The sequence below is a fragment of the Chenopodium album genome, chromosome 7 (genome assembly GCF_948465745.1).
Source record: "Chenopodium album chromosome 7, dcCheAlbu1.1, whole genome shotgun sequence".
NCBI classification, from domain to species: Eukaryota; Viridiplantae; Streptophyta; class Magnoliopsida; order Caryophyllales; family Amaranthaceae; genus Chenopodium; species Chenopodium album.
In genome coordinates, this window is record NC_137840.1 from 58,082,742 (window position 1) to 58,109,147 (window position 26,406).

The window sequence follows — 26,406 nt, forward strand, 5'->3', positions numbered from 1 at the left end:
AATGAATATGTTTCCTTTTTTGCATTGTAGGCACTTTGGTCACATATTGAGCAGAAGAGGAACTTAGACTTGTATCGCTCATCTTAATGGTAGATGCTTATATACCCAATTCTTCTCATCTGTTTTACCCATATACATCAATATTAGAAGTATGTGTTTTCTCTGTTATCCTATTTGTGGCTACATCTATCTATCACTCAATGTATATGTGCAGTAAAAAAAAAGGACAATAGTGATTATTCATATAAAACACAAACTACATTTTTATATAGAAATCCAAAATTTTCATAGAAAATTACATATATCAGACCTATGTTTATGATGTATGTTTTTTTTTTTAATTTTATTTTATTGGTTCACCAGGTTCGCCCTTTGTGTTTTATGATGTATGTACTGAAACTTAAGTATGACATGATTGACATCAATAGCTGAAAAGTTTGTCTTTGATAGTACATGAATACTTTATTTTGTATAAATTGTGCTTTTGCTTAATATAGAAACCATTATAATACATGAAAGCATTATTTTAAAATATTCCAATAAAATCTAACTACTATGAAATCTGACGGTACCTGCTAAATGAATAATTCTACTACAGTATTCAGTATAAGTTTTAGTTCTCTGCTATCCAACATCATAAGCTGGTATGGTTTGCCACCGCCGCTATATAAACAAAACTATAAGAAACGAAGACCGCAATATGTCGTGATTTTAAAGCTAACAACAAGTAGCGGTGGCACAACAACAAGAATCCGAAGCAGTAGTTCAAAAGATTTGCAAACTGCAACAGAGCACGCAGCACAATCAGCTATATACAAATTAAAGGAATGTTTTAACTTTGAAATAACTGATTTCAACTTAGAAGGCATTCGCAGAGAAAGGAAAAAACGACGCATAGAAGACATCAACAGAGTTAAAGAGGAAATGAATTTCGAGACTTTGAAGCACAATTATATGGATGTGTGTTGGGAGTATAAAGCCCTAAAAGAAGAGCTAGAAAAAGCCAAAAAATTAGGTGATGTTATAAACTAGGGAATTAAATAAACATATTTTGAATTACTTCTTTTAATATTTTAATAATTATTGTATGATAATATTCAAAAATATATCTTGCAAAGTAATTTTTATGTGGTAAAATCAACATGTTTTGAGTTACTTCTTTCAATATATTTTAATAGTTATTGTATCATAACATTTTAAATATACCTTGACAAATTTAAAGTTTCAACAAACTCTTTTTTCTATAAGGAGAAACACATGGAAAAACAAGATCAAGCAAGGTATAGAAGGCTAATGCAAAGATTCATCCATATACAAAGGAGAAACAAGGCTGGAAACAACAACCAATCCAGTAGAAATGCTAGATTTGCCCAACCACAATGTATGCCAGTTGTTTGGCCACAATATACATTTACCTCAATGATGAATGCAGTACAAAGAGCACACCAACCACGAAGAACTAGAGGTTGGTAACACCCATTTTTTTGAAAAAAAATAAATGATACTTTAAGGAATTATGCCTATTGCTTACCTTTTTAAAAATCACAATTAAAGGAGAAACAAGTACACCAACCAGTACACATATATCTGGTAGTGCTTCAAGATGACGTACAAGAATAGAAGACATACAACCCCTACCCACATCTAGGCGCAGAATGAATTCACTATCGCCATTGAGGCCTACCATTGAAAAAGGAGAATCTAACTCCATACCTCCCCAACCCAACTTAACAAGAGGTAATATAATTTTATATAGTCTAATTTTACAAAATATTAAACCAATAATTGTTACATATGTATATTCAACAATGTTTTCAATGACAGTGGTCAGTAGTAACTCAATTAATGATGACCAAAGGGCACCTTCAACACCACTTATACTTCATCAATGTAAGTTTATATAGCTCTTTCATATAAAAACATAAAATAAAACACTTTCAACCTAACTAATTCACTCCTATATGACTTCTTAAAAGGAAAATTCACAAAACCCTAGAACTTTGGTGGCCCAAAAAACATGTGTCGAGATTACGGTGCGAAGCTTTGGATAGAGGAAAGAGTTTAAAGAGAAAAAAAAACTTGACTACCCAAAATATAGCATATGCTGTCAAAAAGGGAAGGTCATACTCCCACTGCTTATAGAACCACCAGACTACTTAAAGTCACTTCTCGATCCTAATAATGGGTCACGCTCAACAAGGTTCAAGGAATGCATTAGGATTTACAATTCTATATTTGCATTCACGTCAATGGGAGGCAAAGTGGACAACACTATTAATAGAGGAAGAGGTCCTTATGTATTCAGAATCCATGGTCAAAATTACCACAAGATTGGGTCTTTGTTACCACCTGATGGGAAGCAACCTAGATTCACCCAACTCTATGTGCACGACACTGGCAATGAAGTTAAGAATAGAATAAACTCACTAGCAGCAACCGACCTTGACCCTGAAATAGTTGATGGACTTTAAAAAATGGTATATGAGAACAATCAACTTGCAAAAGTGTTCAAAATGGCCAGGGAGCGATTATCAAATATTGAAATGCACCCTGTTTCAGTTCGCCTGCTTGGAACACGTTAAAAGGATGGTAGACAATACAATTTACTGTCCAGTAATGAACTTACAACTTTGATTGTGGGAAATGGAGAAAGTGAAGGAGGTCAACGTGATGTCATAGTTGAAGAAAAGCGTCGTGGACTTCGAAGGATATCTGAAAACCACCCCATTCTTATGGCTTTACAACATCCACTTTTATTTCCATATGGAGAAGATGGGTATAGAATTGACATCCCACACCGAGTTGCAGAGTCAACAACGCGTAAGAAGAAAAAAACAGTCACAATGTGCGAATATTATGCTTTTCGCTTGATGGAAAGATTAAATGAGGCTCGCACTCTCATTCTTTGCAGGCATTTGCGCCAACAATTCATTGTGGATGCATGCACATGCATGCAAGAAGTGAGGTTAGATTATGTACGTCTTAACCAGCTAACAATTAGAAAAGAAGTGTTGTGTGGATTGACTAATGCTGTTTCTCGAGGGGACACATCTTTCGCTTCAATAGTACAAAGAGTTTTCCTTCCGTCCTCCTTCACTGCTGGGCCTAGTTACATGGTGGAGAACTACCATGATGCAATGGCCATTTGCCGATGGGCTGGACCACCAGATCTATTCATACCGTTCACTTGCAATCCACAGTGGCCAGCAATTACAGAATTCTTAGCAGACATACCAGGCCAAGGTTTAGAAGACGAGATAATGGCTGAACAACAACGAAAAATGGAGACGTTGGATAACAGTTTTTTCATACCTTACAACATCGACCTGGTGGTCAAATATCAAGCCCACATAAATTTTGAATACTGCAACAAAGATAGGTCACTAAAATACCTTTTCAAATACATGAACAAAGGTCTAGACATGGCTCTTGAAAGAATTGAGCAGAATAAAGGGGAAAATGAAGGGTCTCACACTCAAACAGGAGGGGATAAAGTAGTAGATGAGATAGAGAATTATCTAAAATGTAGATATGTGTCTGCCTCTGAAGCTTGCTGGCGAATATTTGCATTTATCATCCACTACAAGGATCCCCCAGTACAAAGACTCACGTTCCACCTAGAAAATCAACAACAGGTGCTTTTTGAAGACCATGAGCACCTAGATGATGTCCTGGAAAGAGTGGGGCATGCAGAAGAAAACAACATTGACAGAGTGGATGACTGCTAATAAGTTGTACGCAGAAGCACGTGACCTGACATATGTAGACTTCCCTACAAAGTGGAGGTGGTTGAGTGATGAGAAAAAATGGCAAAAAAGGAAGATAGGGACGAGCATTGGAAGGATTTACTTTGCCCACCCAGCGTTCGGTGAGAAGTATTATTTAAGGTTGTTGCTTAATATTGTCAAAGGTGCGACATGCTTCGAAGACATTAGGACAGTTGGTGGAATTATACATCCAACATACAAGGTAGCATGCCATGCACTTGGACTTCTAACTGGAGATAATGAATGGCATGAGTGTTTATATGAAGCAATTGTATGGGCTACTGGCACACAATTACGGAACCTCTTTGTTACAATACTGCTGTTTTGTGAGGTTTCAGACCCAAAAGACTTGTGGGAAAAGCATTGGGAGGCCTTACCAGATGATATAGTTCACAGACAACGCCAAAGACTAGGTATTTCAAATCTAAGTCTTAATGAAGAGCAACTTCAAAACTACGCTCTATATGAGATCGGACAACTCTTTAATAGAGAGAATAGAAGCCTCATTGATTACCACGGAATACCGCTACCAGATGCAGCTTTACTACAAGACTCTGGAAACCGAATGTTATTAGAAGAGCAAAACTACGACACCCAATCGTTGGCTCACAATGCATGTGACTTAGAGCATGGATTGAATGCTGAACAGAGAAATGTTTATGATAACATCCTTGAAGAGGTGTACCATAACACAGGGAAACTCTTCTTTGTTTATGGTAGTGGAGGGACTGGAAATACTTATTAATGGAAAGCTTTAATATCAAAGCTTCGGTCAGAAGAACACATAGTCCTAGTAGTGGCATCATCAGGAATAGCAGCACTACTTCTGCCTTCAGGAAGAACCGCACATTCTAGGTTCAAGATCCCTATGAATTTAAATGAGAATTCTTGCTGTAGCATTGAACAGGGGTCTGACCTTGCTGAATTAATCTATAGAACTAAGCTCATAATATGGGATGAGGCACCTATGGTCCATAGACATACATTGAAGCAGTAGACCGCACCTTAAGAGATATAATGCAACTATCTGACCAGACAGCAAAGGATAAAGTCTTTGGTGGAAAAACTGTTGTATTAGGAGGCGATTTCCGACAGATACTTCCTGTTGTTCCAAAAGGGGGACGAGTAGACATTGTAGATGCATCTGTCAGAAAATCAAAAACTATTTGGCCACACTATACTATTGTAGACACGCATTTGTGTCTCCCCAAAACAAACCCGGTGATGAGTACCTTTCACGTCGAATCATAATCGAATGAAGTGAAAGTGTGGAAAGTCTAGTGTTGCGGTTAGTTTTTAATTCTTTTCTTTCTCTCTGTTTTTGAAAACCTATTTTAAGAAAACAGCCAATCCAATTTGGTTTGGTCCATATCAAGGGTCCATTAATGGTTTAGTTGGATGGGGTTTAAAAAAATCTTTCCAACGATATATTATAAGCCCAATTCCGATGAATAATGAGGAAGTTATGGCCAAATTACTAAGCTGGGCCCAGTTTGATATTTATGTGCGGCCCAATGATCTAGAGGAGGGCCTAATATTGATTTATCATTCTTAATGCAATTAGAATTGATTTTAGTCTTCTAGATTCTTTTAGAAGGTTCTTTTCATTCCTAATTTAATTAGCATTGATAAATTGACTTTGGTTGACTTTTTAGAGTTTTAATCAGAATAAAAGAAGTGTTTTTAAGGAAAATACAATTTTTCCCTTCTGTACGGCTAAATTTTATCAAAATTAAGAAAACGTGTGAAGCTGGTTTCTAGCGCCCGACGACAGGATTAGTGCCTGGCGCTAATGCTTGGCGTCTGGCGCTATTGTCTGGCGTCTGGCGCTAAGTCGTTTTATTCTCTTCGAAACTCTGATTCGTTTTTTTTATCCATCCGGGTTATTTTCTCTATAAATAGCCTCCTAAAACTTCTGTTTTCAATCAACAATTTTCATAAAAAAAATCATCAATTCTCTCTCTCACCAATTCTCATCAAGAAATTCTCGATTATTCTCTCTCTCTTTTCTAAACTAGCATTTTTGCAAATAAAATTCCGCATTCACAAGATGTAGAAACACCTAGCCAAGTTCGAAGTTGCCTTCGTTCTAGACGTGAAAGGTTTGATTACTGAGGGTTTGGTCCCAAATCTAGTCTAAATTTTCTTTAATTCCTTATTTCAATTATTTAATTTAATTCTTTGATTTTATATTTTCCTTGAAGTTACTAACACGTGTATTTTGTTATTAGAAAGAGATACGAGGCATCCAAGTAAGTGACTTAATTGATTTTATTGATATTATGATATAGAAATCATGTCTAGGTTGTTATTATGATTCCTAGTATCATGTTAGGATGCTTGATGTTTTGAATGACAACAATGATTCCTAGTATCATGTTTAGGGTAAAGAATAAGTTCCTTAAATCAAGTATGATTGTTATGATGCTTCCTATTTTCTTTCCCAATATTATGTTAGTATCATGTTAGGGCTAAAGCTTTGATCTTTGATGTTTAGTGACATGCTAGGGTTTGTTATTAATCTTGTTAGTATCATGCTTAGGATCTTGCTAATATGCTTTAATATGATTATTGATTATAATTATTATTATGATTATTTTTATAATTGTTCTGATTATTATCATGTTGCTTGATATTTATTGTTATTGCTTGATCACACCTTTTATGCATGTTTAAAGGGAATTGGTACTTGTAATCCCGCTTATATAAGATAATTAATAATCTTGTTTAGGGTTAATATGATTATAATTCAAGTGATCGCCAATAATAGATTTATTTGTGCATTAATATTCAACCAACATAGATTAAACAGTTTTAGTGTTAATCCTATTGATTGTATGTTAGTCAGAAAGCGCACATGAATACGATCAGAATAAAGTAGAGGCCTATTATTAGGGTAGGTTCAATATATTTTAGGTTGGATTTGTACCTTCATCCCCGAACTACCAGTCATGGTTCCAGATCTATTGGAGTTGACGATCTCCTGGATCGTTAAGGGGTGTAACCTTCACCTCGTGAACGGTTTACAAGTTCCTAAAACTTGTTGGCGACTCTTTTGCTCTATCTTCTTTCCCTTTGGACGTCACCGTACTTTAGTGTATGATCACAGTGAGGTTCAAGTTTGGGGTAATGCTTGAAATATTCCCTACAACTATACAGACACTAAAGACAAAATATGCAACTACGTTAGTCAAACAACATACATGACCTGGCAGCTTTCAACAAATGTGTATTAGACATGGGAGATGGCCAAATAACAACAACAACAAAAAAAGAAGGTGAGGATGAACCAATAGTAACATTGGTGGAGGAAGTGTATACTGAAATCCTTGATAAGCACATGGACTCGAGATATCTCCAAAAACGGGCTATACTAGCTACAAAAAATGAAACAGTCGACAAGATAAATGGACATATGTTACAAATTATTCAAGGAGAAGAGAGGATCTACAAGAGTGCAGACAGAATATGCCCAGCTACTAGAGGTGGGAGAAATGTGGAGTCATTGTAACCTACAGAATTCCTAAACACCTTACAATTCCTGGGCATACCAAACCATGAAATACATCTTAAGGTAGGGTGCCCAATACTGTTATTGAGGAACATCAGCCAAAGAGATGTCTTATGTAATGGTGCACGCGTTATTGTAACCAGATTACAAAATAGAGTGATTGAAGCACGGATTGTAACTAGAACAAATGCAAGAGACCTGGTATGCATACAACGTGTGGAAATGTCTCAATCAGATACAAAAGGGCTATTCATCCTTGTAGGGAATATTTCAAGCATTATCCCTAGCTTAAACCCCAATGTAATCATACACTTAAGTACGGTGGCGTCCAAAAGGGAAAGAAGATAGAGCAAAAGAGTCGCCAACTAGTTTAAGGAACTTGTAAACCGTTCACGAGGTGAAGGTTACACCACTTAATGATCCAGGAGATCGTTAACTCCAATAGGTTAGGAACCATGACTGGTAGTTCGGGGATGAAGGTACAAATCCAACCTAAAATAGATTGAACCTGCCCTAATAATAGGCCTCTACTGTATTCTTCTCGTATTCATGTGCGCTTTCTGACTAACATGCAACCATTAGGTTAACCCTAAACCTGTTTAATCTATGTTGGTTGAATATTAATGCACAAATAAATCTATTATTGGCGATCACTTGAATTATAATCAAATTAGCCCTAAACAAGATTATCAATTATCTTATTAAGCGTGATAACAAGTACAAATTCCCTTTAAACATTCACAAAAGGTGTGATCAAGCAATAACAATAATATAAATAATAAATATCAAGCAGCATAATAATAATCAATAATAAAAATTAATCATAATCATGAATCATAAAAATAATCATCATCATGTTAAAGCATAATAATAGCAAGATCCTAGGCATGATACTAACAAGATTAATAACAAACCCTAGCATGTCACTAAACAATAAAAATCAAATATATCGCCCTAACATGATACTAACATGAATATTAGGAAGAGAATAAGAAGGCATCGCAGGAATCACAATAAGCATATTTAATATTAGAAATTTTAGATGTTACCCTAAATATGATACTAGGAAGATCAAAACACCCTAACATGACACTAGGAATCATAATAGCAACCTAGACATGATTTCTATATCATAATAACAATGCAAACAATTAAAGCACTTACTTGGATGCCCCGTACCTCTTTCTAATAACAAATTACACACGTTAGTAACTTCAAGGAAAATATAAAATCAAAGAATTAAATTAAATAATTGAAATAGAGATTTGGGACCAAACCCTCAAAATTTAAAACCTTTCATGTCTAGGGCGAAGGCAACTTCGAACTTGGGTAGGTGTTTCTAGATCTTGTAAATGCGGAATTTTGTATGCAAAAGCTAGTTTAGAAAAGAGAGAGAGAGAGTAATTAAGAGAATCTTGAAGAGAGTATTAGAAAACTAGAGAGTTGATGAGATTTGATGAGAATTGATAGTTTTTGATGAGAATAAAATGAATTTGCGCCAGACGCCAGACATTAGCGCCAGACACCAAGCTTGGATCCAGGCGCTAATCTTGTCGTCAGACGCTAGACAACAGTTTCCACGCGTTTTCTTAATTTGATAAAATTTAGCCGTATTTTCCTTAAAAACACTTCTTTTATTCTGATTAAACTCTAAAAAGTCAACTAAAGTCAATTTATAAATGCTAATTAAATTAGGAATGAAAAGAACCTTCTAGAAGAATCTAGAAGACTATAATCAATTCTAATTGCATTAGGAATGATAAATCAATATTAGGCCCTTGTAGGCGTCGCTCGAAGTGCGCCTACGTTAAAGCATGTTGTGAATATGCTTGGCACTCTTAGGAAGTGGGAATTGACATATACGATTAGGGACAAGGAAAGTAGGGAGCCGCCAACAAGTTTTTAAGGAACTTGTAAACCGTTCACGGATCATAAAAGGCAACCATGATAAAGGGACAACAAAGGCAACAACGATTGACCCGTGAAGGTTACACCCCATTCATAATCCATGAGATTACTAACTCCATATGGTTTGGAACCACAAAAGGAGGATCGGGGATGATGGTACGAAGTGAGTCATGGAGTCACATTCGCCTGTATTGGCCTCTACTCGATTCTTATGGTGAAAAGTGATTCCTGCGATCTCAAAGGCATAAAAACAAAGATTCAATTCGCTCCAAACTATTATTAAGCTAAATTGGTTTAATATTAATGCACCACATTATTCTAAAATATTGTGATCACTTGATTAAACAATAAGATTAAAAGGAACCTAAACCGGTTGTCAAAATTATCTTATTAAGCGTGATTTTCAATTACATATTCCCTTTAAACATGCAATATGGTGATCAATAAATATAAAATCGAATAAAAATTAATATTGGAAGCAATTTAACAATAATTCCAACAATATAAAATCGTTAGAAAAATAATAGGAATAAAAGGAACATACTTCTTACTTTGATTCTGTTTGCTTGCAACTATAAAATAATAAATGAGTTAGTAACTTCAAGGAAATAATAATAAAACAATAATTAAATTAAATTAAATTAAATAGAATTGATTTGGGGCCAAACCCTCAAACAGTTCTACCTTTCACGCCTTGGCTTAAGGATAGAACCACGAGTAAAGTATGGACTCCTTGGAGTGCTTGAAGAAGGAATTTTGAAAGAAGAAGGGTAGGCTAGTGTTTAGGCTAGAGCATAGAAGAGAGAAAAATAGAGAATTAATTGATGCCCCGTACATCAGAAATGAGGGGGTATTTATAGAAAAAATGTGCCGAGGGAACACACGGAACCCTAAAAAGATAAAAACCCTAAAAAAGTATACCGCGACACGGCAAAGTGTACCGTGACACGGGAATCCCCACCGTCAGACGGGAAACATTCCCGTGACACGGTATACAATTTGTGACGCGGGAAATAATTAGTGAACGGGGGAGAAAACGCGTTAAGGGTTTACACGGAAAGGACACGGAAACCCCCGTGTCATAGCAAGTTCCTTGTGTCACGAGGAATCCCACCGTCAGACGGGATAGTTTCCCGTGACACGATGGACAAATGCCGTGGCGCGGGAGTCCTGGTCCGTTTTTCCGTCTAAATTCATTTTTAACCCTAATTTCGTTCAGCATTTTAAGTGCCGATTGATAATTTCGGGCCATTCCTGACTTATTATTATTTGGGCTAAAAAAGAATATAAGTAAATAAAATAAATAAAAGGTTTGGGCCAAAATAATTAAAAAAACAATAAAATAAAAGGTTGGGGCTTAAATTAAAAAAAACTGTGCTTTGTTTAAACATCAAGACTGATCCATGGATCATTCAAAGAATGAATTTAATTAAATACAATTTTTTAAGCACTCTCGGGATTAAATACTGAACCCGACCAATAGTGACGGTGAAAGGTTGTTCATCATCGAGTTTAGTTTTGGGGAGACATTTTTAGGTGTCTACAGAAGCCCCCACTTTGACTGAGTTTGTAGAAACGTTAGTTTCGAAAATGATAGTCAAAGTAGCCGATAGGGACGGAGAATGATTTAAGACGTTCTGCGATCCTAAATCACTCTGTATACGCCGATACCTGTAGAAAAATGTTAATTCCACAGATAAAAGAGTAAAGGATAGAATACGTATCTGGCACCAGTGTATCGGTGACAAATGAGTTTGGTAGCTTCCTATGCTTGAAGGAATCCACCGGATGACGTTCGTTGAAACGATTTCCATGCCTGAGGAAAGCCGATTGACGAATTTGGTAGCTTTCTAAGCCTGAAGAAACCTACCGGATGATACTTTCCAAGCCTGAGGAAAGTCGACGTATGAATTTGGTGTCATTATATGCTTGAAGAATTCCACCGATAATGCCTTCCATGCTTGAGGAAAGCCGACTTGGCGGTTTTCTATACTTGAAGAAAAATCCACCGATAACGCTTTCCATGCTTGAGGAAAGCCTACTTGGCGGTTTTCTATACTTGAAGAAAAATCCACCGATAACGTTTTCCATGCTTGAGGAAAACCGACAACTGATGTAATCGCTGAAATTTGCAAGTGTATGATGGTTCGATTATCCCCGAACGTGGGCCGCAGATGATTCACACCTTCAAGTCGACTATCCAACCATATTAGGTGTTTGAAACGTCGACAAATTTACTTTGACGCTTGCTAGGGGCAAAATAGTAATTTTGATAACCTTTGAATGTCAGTTAGAATTTTCCGCGTAATTTTACTGAAAAGCTAACTGTACAATTTGTGCGGAAAATCGTGCAATTTTGGTCAAAATGCAAGGAATATTCGCTGACAGCTTCAAGGAGTGTGCAGGACACGCGCGAGACCATTGTGTCACGAAGAAAAACTCCTGTGACACGGCAGGTAGTCCTGTCACGCGGAATAATATCCCGTGACGCGGGATTTTTGTGGCTGCAGAAATGGTCAAACGCTCGATTTTAGCGTTTTTGACAAGCTAAAATACAGTGCGTCACGTCAGAATTTTACCGTTACACGGTAACGGACTCCAAGGCACGGGAAACGGGGATGTAACGAGATGCTTTTGTCTTTAAATTCGAGTTGCTCTTCACCATTTTCGCCATTTCCTTTCTTCTTCTGCTCTTTCTCCTCTCCATGTTTTTTTATTAAGTTTCTCAGAGTACCGTGCCACGGTTTTGCAGCACCGGCGGACGACTGTCTTCACCGCGTCACGATTTCAGCCACCCTAACACGGCGGTTTTGCTACTGTGTTCTTTTTTTTATTATTTTTTTCGCTACTGCTCGCCGCTACTGCTGTTCCGGAGCTCCGCCACGTCCAGACTCACCGTGACACGGGCCTTGAACATCGTGTCACGGATTTGGCTAACGGTGTCGCGACGGTTGTTATTGTTGTTTTCACGGTTTTTCGAGCTTTGGAGCTCAAATCCTCTTCAATTTTGCTCTAATTTTTTGCTATTTTCTTGTTTTTTTTATTCTCCACAAGGATCCATGTAAGTTTCCTTTGATTTTTGTCTCGAATTTTGCTTCAAGTGAGTAATTTCATGTAAAAACCCTTGAAAAATCAATTTGGGGGGTTTTTGATTTTGAGGTTTTATGTTGAAATTCTTGCCATGAATTAGCTTGTATATTTATGTATGCATGTTTGTGAGCGATTTGAAACAAAAATTGCGTGATTTGGTGAAGGATTGAGCAAATCACCATTTTTTGGTACTACTTGTGTGAAATGGTGTTCTTGTTGTTCACGTTGTTTATTTGCACTTGAAATGATGATATATTGGTTGTAGATCTTATAAAATATGCCATGATGTGTCGATCTATGTTTTTGTGCAATTTTGAAACATGTTTTGTTTTGTGTATGTACTATATTGTCATGATCCATATAGTATCATGCAATTAGGAGAACATAGTATTAGTTCGTCATGGAGAAACTAAATAATAGAAATAATTCCATTATTTTGTTAATTTTTAGCCTTGAGGTAAAAGTTTAGCGTATAATAGAAAATGTAACTTGAAATAACCGTTATGCTTTTTGGAATAAATAACTAAATAACTTAGGAAATGATGCTAAGCATTTAGATTTTTATTTTTGTAATAGCATGCCTAGACAACGGGATCGCGATCTTTCCACTCGTGGCCGACGTTAGGCTTTTCGGGAGGACACTCCCACAGTTCTTGAGGGCATGGTCGACGATGCCCTAGAGACGGAGCCTTGTCCTTCTTCGAGTAGGGGCAGGTGGGTTCCACCTCCGTGGTCGTCGCATGAGTTGGTTTTTTGCCGTGAGAACCACGTTTCTCACAGTCCACTTGCCGGCATAGTCGATGGCACGCTTCGGCATCACGGTTCCGGAGCTGGAGATTTGATTCCTCGACTTTATGGGATTATCACGAGGGATCTTGTTAGGAACGCCTTGTGGGAATCTGCTGGTTTAGTAGATTTTTATTCGGCGATCGTAGGGTTTTGCAGCCCCCAGGGTTGTGGCACGACAATCGTTCGCGCATTGTTGGAGTATTTTTGGGATACTACCAACACTTTTCACTTTGCTTAGGGGGAGATGATAGTGACCCCTCTGGATTTTAGCATGATCAGTGGTCTACGCTTCACCGACCAGGTCGTACAGCAGATGTCTGATCTTTCTTGGGGGGCGGCCGAGGTAGTCGATTTGCTAGGTCTGGTCGTTCAGCACATCAGGACTCAGCCGATGTCTCGAGGTGGTCCTAGGAGCGGGCGATCAGAGTTGGCTTCTATTCTGGCCCGTGGTTTTGACATGGACGAGACATCACATGAGCAGCGATTGCGGATCTTCATTTTGATTCTCATTTCCATGACTCTTTCTCCTGATAGGAGTTCACGTGCGCTCGTTTGCTACCTTCCTTCTTTGCTTAGGATCAGTGAGATAGGATCCTTTAGCTGGGCCAGCCTTGGATATGCCGATCTTCTCTTGTCGTTACGTCATGGCTGTAGGCAGATGAAGGACCAGGCCCCTGTCACTGTTTACGGTTTATGGAGATTCGTAGAGGTGACGATCTTTCCTCTTCTTGTTTTGGTTTGATTTGTTTGACTCGTGTGCTCAAAGATTACTTTTCATTGCAGCTATGGTTTTATGAGTACTTTTCGGAATTGGCCCCTCGACGGCGTCGTGGAGCGGTCCATGACTTCCTTATCGGAGCCAGCTAGCGTGACTGAGGCGAGTCACGAGTGGAGTCTGTCTCTGCGCTACGCGGGCTGCTACGCCGAGGCACTTCTTCTGTTGGCGTAAGAATTACTTTTGTAGCCTGTTATTTTCTATCCTGACATTATTTTCTGTGATTTTCAGGTTGCTATTGATATCCAGTATCGGCTTTGGGCTAGGATGACTAATCTTCCCGAGGCCTTGCAGCTTTTAGCGCACCGCACTGTTTTTGTTGGTACTGGACGCTTTGTCTGGTATTTGGGGGAGCGTGTTGTTCGTCAGCACAGTAGTGATCGCTTTCTGGTGCCCTTGTCTCCACCGGAGTCGATGCTGGACTCACGCTTGCTTAGGGAGTTGATAAACAAAGGAAAGCGCTACACTTTCCCTTGGCAGGAGCTTGTGCGTATAGAGGGCGATTATGCGCAGGATTTGCTTCCCTCCTTGGCTCATCCACCCCGTCTTCCTGAGGTATGATTTCTTTTGAGAAGTTTGTTGCTAGTCGCTGTTTAAACCGTCGAATAACTTGATTATTCGATCGTATTTTCAGACATCTGTTCGCCGTGTGGGGAGGATTGAGATCCCGCCTCAATCCGTCCGCTACCCAGGGCCGATTGGTATTATTGAGGACCATATTGCTGATGCGCCAGAGGGTTTCAGACAGGCGCAGGAATCTTTGCATGATGTTTTTAAGCCGGTAAGCTTATTGATACATTATTCATCCCTTTGAATACCGCTTGTTACTGATTTTTTTTCTTTGCTTTGTTTTCAGCCTACTCACCCGGAGATGATGGGCTTCATGAAGCTGGTTGACGTTTTGAAGTATTGCATCATCAAGCTTCGGCGTGGTGCGAGTTGTCAAGGCGGTTCTGGCGATGTTCTTGAGGTATGTTCACTTTTTTCTCATTTTTACCATTTGTTCTATTTCGCACTGTTGACATCTTTTGATTTTGTGTCTTTCAGGAGCGACGAAGGTCCCGCTCGCGCTCGAGGCATAGAGGCTCAGACGAGGGAGAGCCTAGTCATGGTAGACGATCTCCTGAGGTTCATCGACATTCTAAGTCTCAGCGGGAGCCTCAACTTTCTCAGCCGTTTCAGGAGGCTCAGTGGCAGCAGCCTCAGTCTTCCCAGCCGCTCCATCACTTTCAGGGTCAGGGTCAGTGGCAGCGATAGTCGTTTTCACAATCTTCACAGCCTGAGTTCAGGCCAGTAATCACTCCTGTGGATCATGGCTTATACTCAGCTCCATCGTCTGGAGCGCTTCCTCCACCGATGTCAGGCTTGTTTTTAGTTCCAGTATATGGGACGATGCCTCCACCGACGCTTCCTACCTCTTGGAGTCAGTCTACACCGTTTTCCAGTTGGACGGGTCCTGCTTTGAGTTTGACTGCTGCTGGAGTTATAGGGACTAGTAGGGATACTACTCCTCGTACCCGGATGATGGCGGGACTCTTTGGCTCACCGCTCCCGTATTCACAGGCTGGAGATGACACTGATCCTCACTCTTCTACTTCTACAGATTTTTGACCGAGGGTCTTTATTTGTACTTTAGTTGGTGACACTTGACACTGCTTATGCATCATGACTCATTTTGTACATTATTCATAGTTTATGTATTTATTAGTGTGTGTGTGATTGTGTATTTATTAATGACGCGAAAAAAACGTAAGTGGAGGGTACCGACCTTCCCCAAAAGAAAAAAGAGATAAAAAGAAGAGAAAAATAAGGTAAGTTTTACAACTCCTCAAAATAAATATGGAAATGGGACAAGGTTTATAACTTCCCCAAAGAAAGAAAAAAATAAAAAAATAATAATAGAAATAAGATTAAATAATAAATAATATAGATAAATAGAAATAAGAATAAAGTAATAAAAAATAATAAAGATAAAATAATAAAGATAAAAATAAAAAAAATATATTAATAATAAAAAAAAATTGAGAATTTTATTAGGAATGAAACTCTTGAAAAACAGAACTAAAAGATAAACGGTGAAGATAAAACAATAAAAATCCGGATAAAAATAGGAAAAGGATAAAAAAAAAGAAAATGCGTGGGCACCGCAGCATGGCACTGCACACCGTGTCACGTCAAAAATTCCGTGTCACGGTGCGCGTATTCTGCAACGGTATGGTTTACGCGTATAGAAAGATAGATTCTTAGTATTTCCGAGCGTTTTTGCTATAAAATTGGACCAGTATATTCGTGATATGCATAATTACGAAACATAAAATAATTAGAATTTCATATTTCAATAATAATGTCTCAGAATTTTGATAATACATTGCACGACTAGTCTTATTCTTTGACCAATGCTGACAAAAGAGAGTTGGAATTGTTTCATGTCAGGGGTTTATTAGCCCCGAGACATGTAGAGATTGAACATGATTTTCTTAGGGCAGCATTAGACTATTGGAGTCAAGAAACACATTGTTATAAATTTGATTACGATGAAATCTGTCCCCTGCCGGAGGAATTTGGTGCCATCTTTGGATTTCCTGCCAGAAATCTTATTGCCATGCCTACCCTACGTGAGTATTATTACCAAGACTTTGAACGCCATCTGAATCTAACAGATCCAGATTTAAATAGAATTGTGTGTGGTAATGAGGTAGACTTAGAAAAACTTGCAAATTTATATTTCAATCGCCTTGTCTCTCAGTCTTATCATGTATACCGTAGAAGGGCTTATATTTTTTGCATGTTTAGCAAGCTTTTATTTGCAAACGGTAGGGTAGGACATGCTTGTCTAGCATCTATGCTTGATCATGTTGAATCTGGGAGATCTCCTATGCCTACGTGCCTTGGAGAAACTTTGCGCGGCCTTGACGAAGCAAAAGCTGACCGGAAAGCTGTCTAGAAGGGCTCTCTAGTAATGTTGCAGGTAAAAACACGCTCTAAGTAGCCCCCGTGACACAAAACAAGCACCGTGTCACAGTGCACTTCTGCCATGACAAGGTGCACTCTGCCGTGTCACGGTGGATTCTGCAATTTTTTTTTTCGATTGATTTTTTTTTTAATTTTTTTTATTTTTCAGATTTGGTTGATGGAGCGTTTAGAACTTTTTGAAGCCCCCGACGATATTGAAAAATATGGTCCCAACAATCTAGTCCGCAGGAAGAAGAATTACTCTGTGAACATGTCGTATGAAGATTGGAAGAATTTCTTTGCAAAGAGAGAATTTTCCATTCGTTGGGTGGTGCCTTGGTGGAGGCTTACTAGGATGGTTGGTACGAATGATACTCCGTATTGTCATGTTCCTAGTATCTCAAGGCTGATTTTTTATTGTCCTTCTCGATTGATGCGACAATATGGACTTGAACAAGTAGTTCCACGCCATAACGATAGTCCTCGTGAAGTATTGTTGCATGAAAGTAATGTTCACAAGTACGAGGCTTATTGGATTGGAAGACCATTGTGGACCGTTTCTGCAAGTAACCAAGCTCCTCCTCCCTTATATAGTGCATACAAGGCATGGTTGAATCCTAGAAGTAAAAGGGATCGAGTGGGATCACACAACTTTGATGTGAAGGGCCGTCTTGGAAGTAAGAAAGCGCCTCCTAAAGATCGTCTAGGTCCGAGAACACAAGGGATTGAGTTTAATTAAGACTCCTATAATGCCTAAAAGGAAGAATTATGTGAAAGGGAAGGGTAAGGAGAAGATGGTTTATAGAGAGAAGCAACCAAAGAATTCTAAGAAAGGTGAAAGGGGTGAAAGTTCGACTAGGGGTGTGACAGTTCGGGCTACAAAAGACACATTAATGGTGAAGGCCGACCTAGTTGAAAAAGAGAAGGAGGTTCCTAAAGTGAAGAAGGATTAGATCAGTATTGCTTTGCTTATATGATTTATAATTTTTAAAATAAGGCGCATGATGCTAATAATTGTAGTCACATTTATTTCAATAATAATAGCATATATATTTTCGCCTTAAATAAAAATTACATTGACTTTTTTTTTTATATATATATCCGAGTCAAGAAGTTGGACGCAATGAAAGAATAAAAAAAAAGTCGATCAAATAACAGAATTCGCAAAGTCTGCATCACTAAAAAATAATCGCAAAGTCTGATATTCCACCGTGCCACGCTGGAAACTGCCGTGCCACGGTGGAATACCACGTGGCGCGACAATTTTTTTTTTTGCTGACTTCCACCGTGCCACAGTGGAAATTTCCGTGGCCCGGCAACTCTTTTTTTTTGTTTTTGTTGTAATTCCACCGTGCCACAGTGGACTCTGCCGTGACACGGTGGAAATTCCCGTGCCACGGTGGACTTTGGATGCTGAACCGGCAAATTTTTTTATTTTAGCTCCATTTTGTCATGACGCAATGCTGAACTGGCGCGTGTACTTGATCGACGGAGGAAGGATTTTTTTTTAAAGTGCCCGGGCCCCCTTGAGGGGTTGCCTACGTATCCTTAAAAAGGAATCAGGCCAAACGTAGCTCTATTAGGTCATGAACCCATGCAACTAGGCATAGAATTTCTTGAGTTGATCCAAGTTGGTTAAATTGTGGAAACCGTTACCGTCCATGTCTACCAATTGTGCCGCTCCGCCACACAAGATAGATTTAACAATGTACGGGCCTGACTAATTTGGTCTAAATTTTCCTCTTGGATCCAACACATTTTTGCGAAGTGCCTTAAGCACCAGGTCACCTTCTTTGATGTTCCTAGTCTTGACTTTTTTATTGAAATGTCGCGCCATACTGTTAGTAGGTTTGGACATGATGCAAAGCTGTCAAGCGTTTTTCGTCAAGTAAGACTAATTCATCATATCTTGCTCTAATCCAGTCGACTTCATCTAGTTGGCTTTCCAACGCGATTCGGAGAGAAGGGATTTCGAGCTCTATTGGTTGTACAACTTCAACTCCATAGACCAAAGAGAAAGGGGTAGCCTCCGTTGATGTACGACCAGAGGTTCGATAACCCTAAAGGGCGAAATGTAGCTTACTTGGCTAATCTTTGTAATTTTCCGTCATCTTTTCAATGATAGTTTTCACATTTTTGTTGGCCGATTCGACTGCACCATTTGTTTGTGGCCTGTAAGGTGATGATATGTGATGCTTGATATGATATTTCTGTAATAATTCCGCGCATTCGGCTTGGAAATGCGTTCCATTATCATTGATCATCTCATGAGGTACCCTATAGCGGCATATGATATTTTTCTCAATGAATTGAGCTACGTGTTTTGCCGTTAACTTAGCATATGAGGCAGCTTCGACCCATTTGGTGAAATAGTCGATTGCTACGAGGATGAATTCATGCCCCCCTTGTGGTGGTGGCGTTATCTTTCCAATGATGTCGATACCCCAAGTAGATAAAGGCCATGGAGCGGTATATGTGTATAGAAGCGAAGGTGGAACGTGCTGTAAATTTACATAGACTTGACATTTCATACATTTCTTGATGTATTTGTGACAATCTCTCTCCATGGTAGTTCAATAATAACTGTAGACACCTAAAAATGTCTCCCCAAAACCAAACCCGATGATGAACAACCTTTCACCGCCACTATTGGTCAGGTTCAGTATTTAATCCCGAGAGTGCTTAAAAAATCGTATTTGATTAAATTCGTATTTTTGAAAAGTCCATGGATTAGTCTTGATGTTTGGTGAAAGCATAGTTTTAATTTCAGCCCAAACTTATTATTTAATTTTAGCCCAAACCTTTGTTATTTTATTGTTTTATTATTTATTTTTGGCCCAAACTTTTATTTATTTTATTTACTTATTTTAGCCCAAATAGTAATAAATCATAAAAAGGTCTGAAATTATCAATCGGCACTCAAAACGCTGAACGAAATTAGGTTAAAAATGAATTTAGACGGAAAAGTGGACTAAAAATTCCCACGCCACGGCAGGAGTCCACCGTGTCACGGGAATCTTTCCTGTCTAACGGTAGGATTTCCCGTGACACGGGAACCCTGCTGTGACACGGGAATTTCCGTGTCCTTTCCGCGTAAACCCTTAACGCGTTTTCTTCCCCGTTTACTAAATATTTCCCGCGTCACTCAAAAATTGAACCATGTCATGGGAATGTTTCCCGTCTGACGGTGGGACTTCTCGTGTCACGATACAGTTTGCCATGTCGCGGGATACTTTTTTAGGGTTTTTATCATTTTAGGGTTCCATGTGTTCCCTCAGCACATTTTCTCTATAAATACCCCCTCATTTCTGATGTACGGGGCATCAATTATTTCTCGAGTTTTTTCTCTCTTTTATGCTTTAGCCTAAACACTAGCCTACCCTTCTTATTTCAAAATTCCTTCTTCAAGTACTCCAAGGAGTCCATACTTTACTCGTGGTTCTGTCCTTAAGCCAAGGCGTGAAAGGTAGAACTGTTTGAGGGTTTGGCCCCAAATCAACTCTACTTTATTTAGTTTAATTTAATTATTGTTTTATTATTGTTCCCTTGAAGTTACTAACTCGTTTATTATTTTGTAGTTGCAAACAAAGAGAATCAAAGTAAGAATTATGTTCCTCTTATTTCTATTATTTTTCTGACGATTTTATATTGTTGGAATTATTGCTAAATTGCTTCCAATATTGATGTTATTCTATTATATTTTTTATGATCACCATATTGCATGTTTAAAGGAAATATGTAATTGAAAATCACGCCTAATAAGATAATTTGGACAACCGGTTTAGGACCCCTTTTTAATCCTGTTGTTAATTGAAGTGATCACGATATTTTAGAATTATATGTTGCATTAATATTCAACCAATTTAGCTTAATAATAGTTTGGAGCAAATTGAATCTTTGTTTGTATGCCTTTGAGATCGCAGGAATCTTTTTTACTATAAGAATCGAGTAGAGATCAATACGGGCGAATGTGACTCCATGACTCACTTCGTACCATCATCCCCGATCCTCCTTTCGTGATTCCGAACCATATGGAGTAAGAAATCTCATGGATTATGAATTGCGTTTAACCTTCACGGGTCAATCGTTGTTGCCTATCGTTGTCCCTTATCGTGGTTGCCTTTTTATGATTCGTGAACGGTTTACAAGTTCCTTAAAAACTTGTTGGCGGCTCCCTACTTTCCTTGTCCCTAATCGTATACGTCAATTCCCACTTCCTATGATTTCCAAGCATATTCACACATGCTTTAATGCAGGCGCACTTTGAGCGACGCCTACAATAACCTTGTCGTTGAATATTCTGGACTAACATCTTAGCATTCATGTGCGTTCCACATATGCCGACATGAAGATTTTCCATGGTTTTGTGTGCTTCTTTCTTGGCTATGCATAAGAGATTTCTCCCTAGTGAAGTCGTTTTGTGGAGTTCTCCCCTAATGAGCACATACTGTGAGGCCAGGAGCCTCAAAGCACGACGTGCCCTTTTACCAGTATTAGGAGGGTATTCTCCTTTTGTCACGTAGTTAAAGATATCTGTATATATACCATGACTCTTCATTTTCTTCTTGTGATTCTTGCTCATCATCAAGTGCGTGAACATAAGCCGGCTCATATCTTCTTTCTATGGTTAACGACATTCTGATTGTATCTGTTGGTATTTGCACCATTGATGCTAATTTAGCCAGTGAGTCGGCAAACTGGTTTTCTTCTCTAGGCAAGTACGTATATTCCACTTCATCTAGTTACTCCGTGAGAGTTTTCAGATGAGCTTGATACGTAGCGAGACTTTCATTTCTCACCTTCCATCTCTTGGAGATCTGGTTAATGATTAGTGATGAATCACCGTAGATTCTGAGCCTGTTAATTCCCAAGGCCACAGCTGTTTCTAATCCCAAAATGCATGCCTCGTACTCTGCGGCATTGTTGGTAACATCAAAGTCGAGCTTCATGGAAATTGGGATATGCTCTTCATTGGGTGATACGAGCAAGACTCCTACACCACAACCTTTTTGGTTTGAAGCTCCGTCAAAATAGAGCGTCCAACTATCATCTTCGGTTATGAGTAAATCTTCGTCAGGGAAATCGTACTCATCTTCTTCTTTCTCAACTTCTTTTAGCAGAAAATCTGCTAAGATGTCAGAAACCGCAGAACCTTTGATGGCCTTTTGTGGTACAAATTTCAAGACAAATTGAGCAAGGTTTACTATCCACCTTGATAATCTGCCATTGAGTGTTGCTTTTTCGAACAAGTACTTGAGAGGATCCATCTTGGACACGAAATGCACTGTATGAGTGAGCATGTAATGTCTTATTTTTTGTGCGGCCCACACAAGTGCGAGACATAGCTTTTCAAGCGGTGTGTATCGTGTCTCATATCCTTGAAGCTTCTTGCTCAAATAGTAAATTTCATTCTCCTTGCTTTCGATCTCTTGTGCTAGCATTGCTCCCATCGTTTCTCTTGTGATCGTAAGGTAGAGTCGAAGAGGAAAGTCATGCATTGCTGGCGGTAGCACGGGTGGGTTTGCCAAGTATTCTTTGATTTTGTCGAAAGCTTTTTGGCAATCATCATCCCATGTGACTGGGACATTTTTCTTAAGCTTCTTGAATATAGGTTCACATATTGCCGTGAGTTTTGATATGAACCTACTTATAAATTGCAACCTTCCAATGAAGCCTCGAATTTCTTTCTCATTCTTGGGCGGTGGCATGGCCATGATTGCTTTGACTTTTGTGGGATCAATTTCAATCCCTTGAGAACTAATCACATAACCAAGTAGTTTGCCTGACGTGACCCCAAATGCACACTTTGCCGGATTTAATCTCATGTTGTACCTGCGGAGTCTTTCAAAGAACTTGCGAAGTGCAATGATGTAGCCTGGGCGATCTTTTAACTTAACGATCATATCATCGACATAGACCTCCACCTCTTTGTGCATCATATCATGTAACAATGCTGTGGCTGCTCTTTGGTAGGTGGCACCCACGTTTTTTAACCCGAAAGGCATTACCATATAGCAATATGTACCCCATTGTGTGATGAATGTGGTTTTCTCCATATCTTCCTCGGCCATTAATACTTGATTATATCCGGCGTAGCCATCCATGAACGATAGGAGTGCATGGTTTGCTGTGTTATCGACCAGAATGTCATTCTGAGGTAGAGGGAACCCATCTTTCGGGCTTGCCTTATTGAGGTCCCTGTAATCAACACACATTCTGACCCTTCCATCCTTCTTTGGAACTGGAACCCGTTTGCTATCCACTATGGATATTTGGATACTTTGATGAAACCTGCAGCCAATTGCTTTCTGAATTCTTCTTTGATTTTGAGGGCCACATCCGGTTTCATACGGCTTAGCTTTTGTTTGACAGGTTTCATACCTGGAATGAGTGGTATCGTATGCTGAGCTATATCCCTGTCAATTCCTGGCATATCTTGGTATGACCAAGCAAATACATTAACAAATTCACTAAGCAAGTTAATTAGCTCTTTGCGTTCATCTTGACTTAGTGTTAATCCAATTTTTACTTCTTTGATAGTCGTATCATTGGAAATATTAACTGTTTCTGTATTTTCAATAATTGATGTTTTAATTTCGTGTTCTTCCATTTCTTTTATTATTTCTTTGTCATTTTTATCATTAGCAAAGCAATATTGATTAAGGTTAGGGGAATGACACGCATCGTAAGCAAAGGTATTCATTTTATTGAATTCATTGGTCATTACATCAAGGGGGGTAAGTTCAGCTGCGACCTCGCCGGAATTATTTAGGACAGAAAGAGAAGGCTCAACAAGAGACTCAGGATTGGATTTTATAGCAAAAATAGGGTCGGCTTCAGACCCTAAGGACTCGTCTACAGACTTAGACTCGGACTCGGACCCAGACGACTCAAACTCATCAAACATAGGACCTTCGCCAGCGGTTATTTCCAACTTCTTTCCGCTTGGCGTAGTGATCTTCACTGTCTTGTACCATCCCTTTGAAATATTATTAGCCTGGACGATTAGCTCGGAGGGGTCAAAATCCTTGCTTGATATAACAGCTTGAATGAGCTCGGAATCATCATTGCAGACATGCTTGGATTCATTCTTCTTTAGTCCAAAAAGAAGGTTAATGTTCAGATTATCATAACTTGGACTAGCTGGTTTCTCAATTGTGAAGAGTTCTTTGCTTTCATTGACGAAGTCACAATCAAGGAACATCTCGAACCCTGGCTCGCGCCTCCCATCATGGACTAAAGGCTCAGGGAATTCATAACATGGGAAGTTTTCCCCTTCTTTGATATATTGGCCATTGAGGGTGAATGGATATGGATCCATGGCCATTTTTGTCTTCATGATTCGAGAATTATTACGAGCCTTCATTTTCAGGAGGGCTTGTTTCATATCTTCTTTTGTTGGCTTGAATCCCAAGCCAAAGGTATCTTTCTTGAGTGCACCAGGATGGCCCTAAAGTTCAGCCATTTTCTTTTTGAGTCCGAGGGTCATTCCAGGGAAAATGCCCTTGCTTCTTCATAATGGCATTAACATTGGTATTTGAATAAGGATCGAAGTCGAGAAGCCACTTCTCCTCTTCTTCGATCATGAGAACATCATCGAGCGAAATCCCCCAGAGATCTTCATCTTCTTCGTCATGTTCGACTTGGACGATGGGAGTATCGATAACTTGAATACGCATGGGGGAGGCATCAATGGTAATTAGAACTCCTCTAACTATGGCTTTCACTTTCTGGTGCAACGACGATAGGATCGCTTTTAGCTCATGAAGCCAAGGACGTCCTAACAACAGATTGAAAGAATCCTTAATGTCCACCACCTGAAACTTGGTGCGACGTTCAATGGCTCTAGTAGTTATGTTTAGCATGATAGTACCCACGGCTTGACGGCGAGTATTATCATAAGCGCAAATCCCTTGAGTAGAGGGAGTCAATTCTTCATTTTTTATGCCAAACTTCTTTGCAGTGCGGAGTGGGCATACATTGATTACAGAGCCATTATCAACCAGGCTCATAGGAACATTCATCTGCCTACACACCACAGTGAGGTGTAAGGCCTTGTTATGTTGGTCCCCTTCCGGGGGCGGATCCTTGTTAGAAAAGGAAATCAAATTGCTAGTAATTGGCAATTCAGTAGTGAGAAAGTTGACCAATCCTTGAGGAGTCATATCATCATCAACTCCTATTTTCACCAGAGCATTCATCATAGCCTTTCGATGCTCATGAAAGGTGGCCAAAAGCTTCCATACATTCATTTCCACCTTGGTCTTTTGTAATTGTTTGACCACATCGTTGTTCACAGGGTCGATGGGATCAACTATTGGTTGTGATTGCGGTGGAGGTGGAGGTGGACTAGGCTGTTGTAACCGTCCACTTATGGTGAGAACCTGGACCTAAAGGTCTCCCCAAACATCTTCACTTGTGCCAAGAGACGAACAAGCTATATCCTTGAGATAGACGTCTTCATCGTCACTATCCCAAATTCCATTCACTTCTTCATAAATCGAGACAAATACAACTTCCAGCAAAGGTTCATTCATAGGTTGAATGAGTATTGACGGATCGAAGGAGACTTCTTCTCCCATGATAGCCAAAGCATCAGAAAGAGGACCTGTTTGAATGTTAGGCTTCTTGCCCCCTGGAGGGACAAAAAGTTGATTAGCATCAATCAGGTCTTGGTTCGCATCCTTCAGCCACCAACACTTCTCAGTATTATGACCATTACCTTGATGAAACTTGTAATGAGAATTGGGGTCATAGCTAGCGGTTCTGTTCTCTGGTCGAGGTTCAGGAAACGGTCCAATTGGCATAATCAGTCCTTGACTATGCAAGCGATCAAAAGCAGCATCATAAGTCATTCCCAAAGGCGTGTAAACCCTCCTTTGCCTTTGGAATCTTTGAGGAGGAGCATTAAGGGCCAACACATCATTGATATCGATATTGTTGGTAGCATTATTGGGCTTGGAAGATGAAGAAGAAGGAGTGTCGTTCTTCTTGTTTTTCCAAGTGCTGTTGTTATTATTGTTGCTACCAGCAGTCTTCATCAGTTCATCTTCGATATTGATTCCAATATCGTATACAGCTTCGAGGGTTCTCAAAGGCAGAAACTTCAAGTGTTGCTTGTACTTATGAGTCAAATTCGCAATAAACAAGCGAACCATCTCTTTTTCCTTGGGGGGATCCACCAAGAGCGCAGCTGTTTCCCTCCACCTGCTTAAGTAAGTGGTGAAGCCTTCATTCTCTTTCTGTTTGAGAATGGGGAGTTCACGTTCAGAAGTCTTGGCCTGGATGTTACACTTGTAACGATTCATGAAGCTTTCAGCAACATCCTCCCAGGTTGCATCATGTTTGGATTCTAGAGAGTAGAACCATTATTGACAGGAATGCTCTAAGGAAAGAGGGAACACAGTAGGGAAGAGTGTCACATCTACTCCCGTAAGAGCCATGGTTGCAGAAAAGGCCTTCAAATGAAAAGCGGATTATCAGTAGGCTTGAGCTTGGGAATGTCAGCAGTGGAAAACTTCTCAGGAAGCTTGTCCCTTATGGACGAAGAGGTGACAGGTTGCTCCACATAAGTGAATTCTTCAGAAATCTTACTCATCTGTTCCTTAATCTTG

At 39.3% G+C, this 26,406-nt stretch overlaps 1 protein-coding gene across 1 annotated transcript; it reads left to right on the top strand.

Moving 5' to 3' along the window:
• The first annotated feature begins 2,249 nt into the window (after window positions 1-2,249).
• On the top strand, window positions 2,250-4,512 carry LOC145640364 (uncharacterized). The gene is made up of 3 exons (XM_081691655.1): window positions 2,250-2,456; window positions 2,586-3,596; window positions 3,694-4,512. The coding sequence occupies exons 1-3, from the start codon at window positions 2,250-2,252 to the stop codon at window positions 4,510-4,512; spliced, it is 2,037 nt and encodes a 678-aa protein (XP_081547781.1).
• The last annotated feature ends 21,894 nt before the right edge of the window (window positions 4,513-26,406 follow it).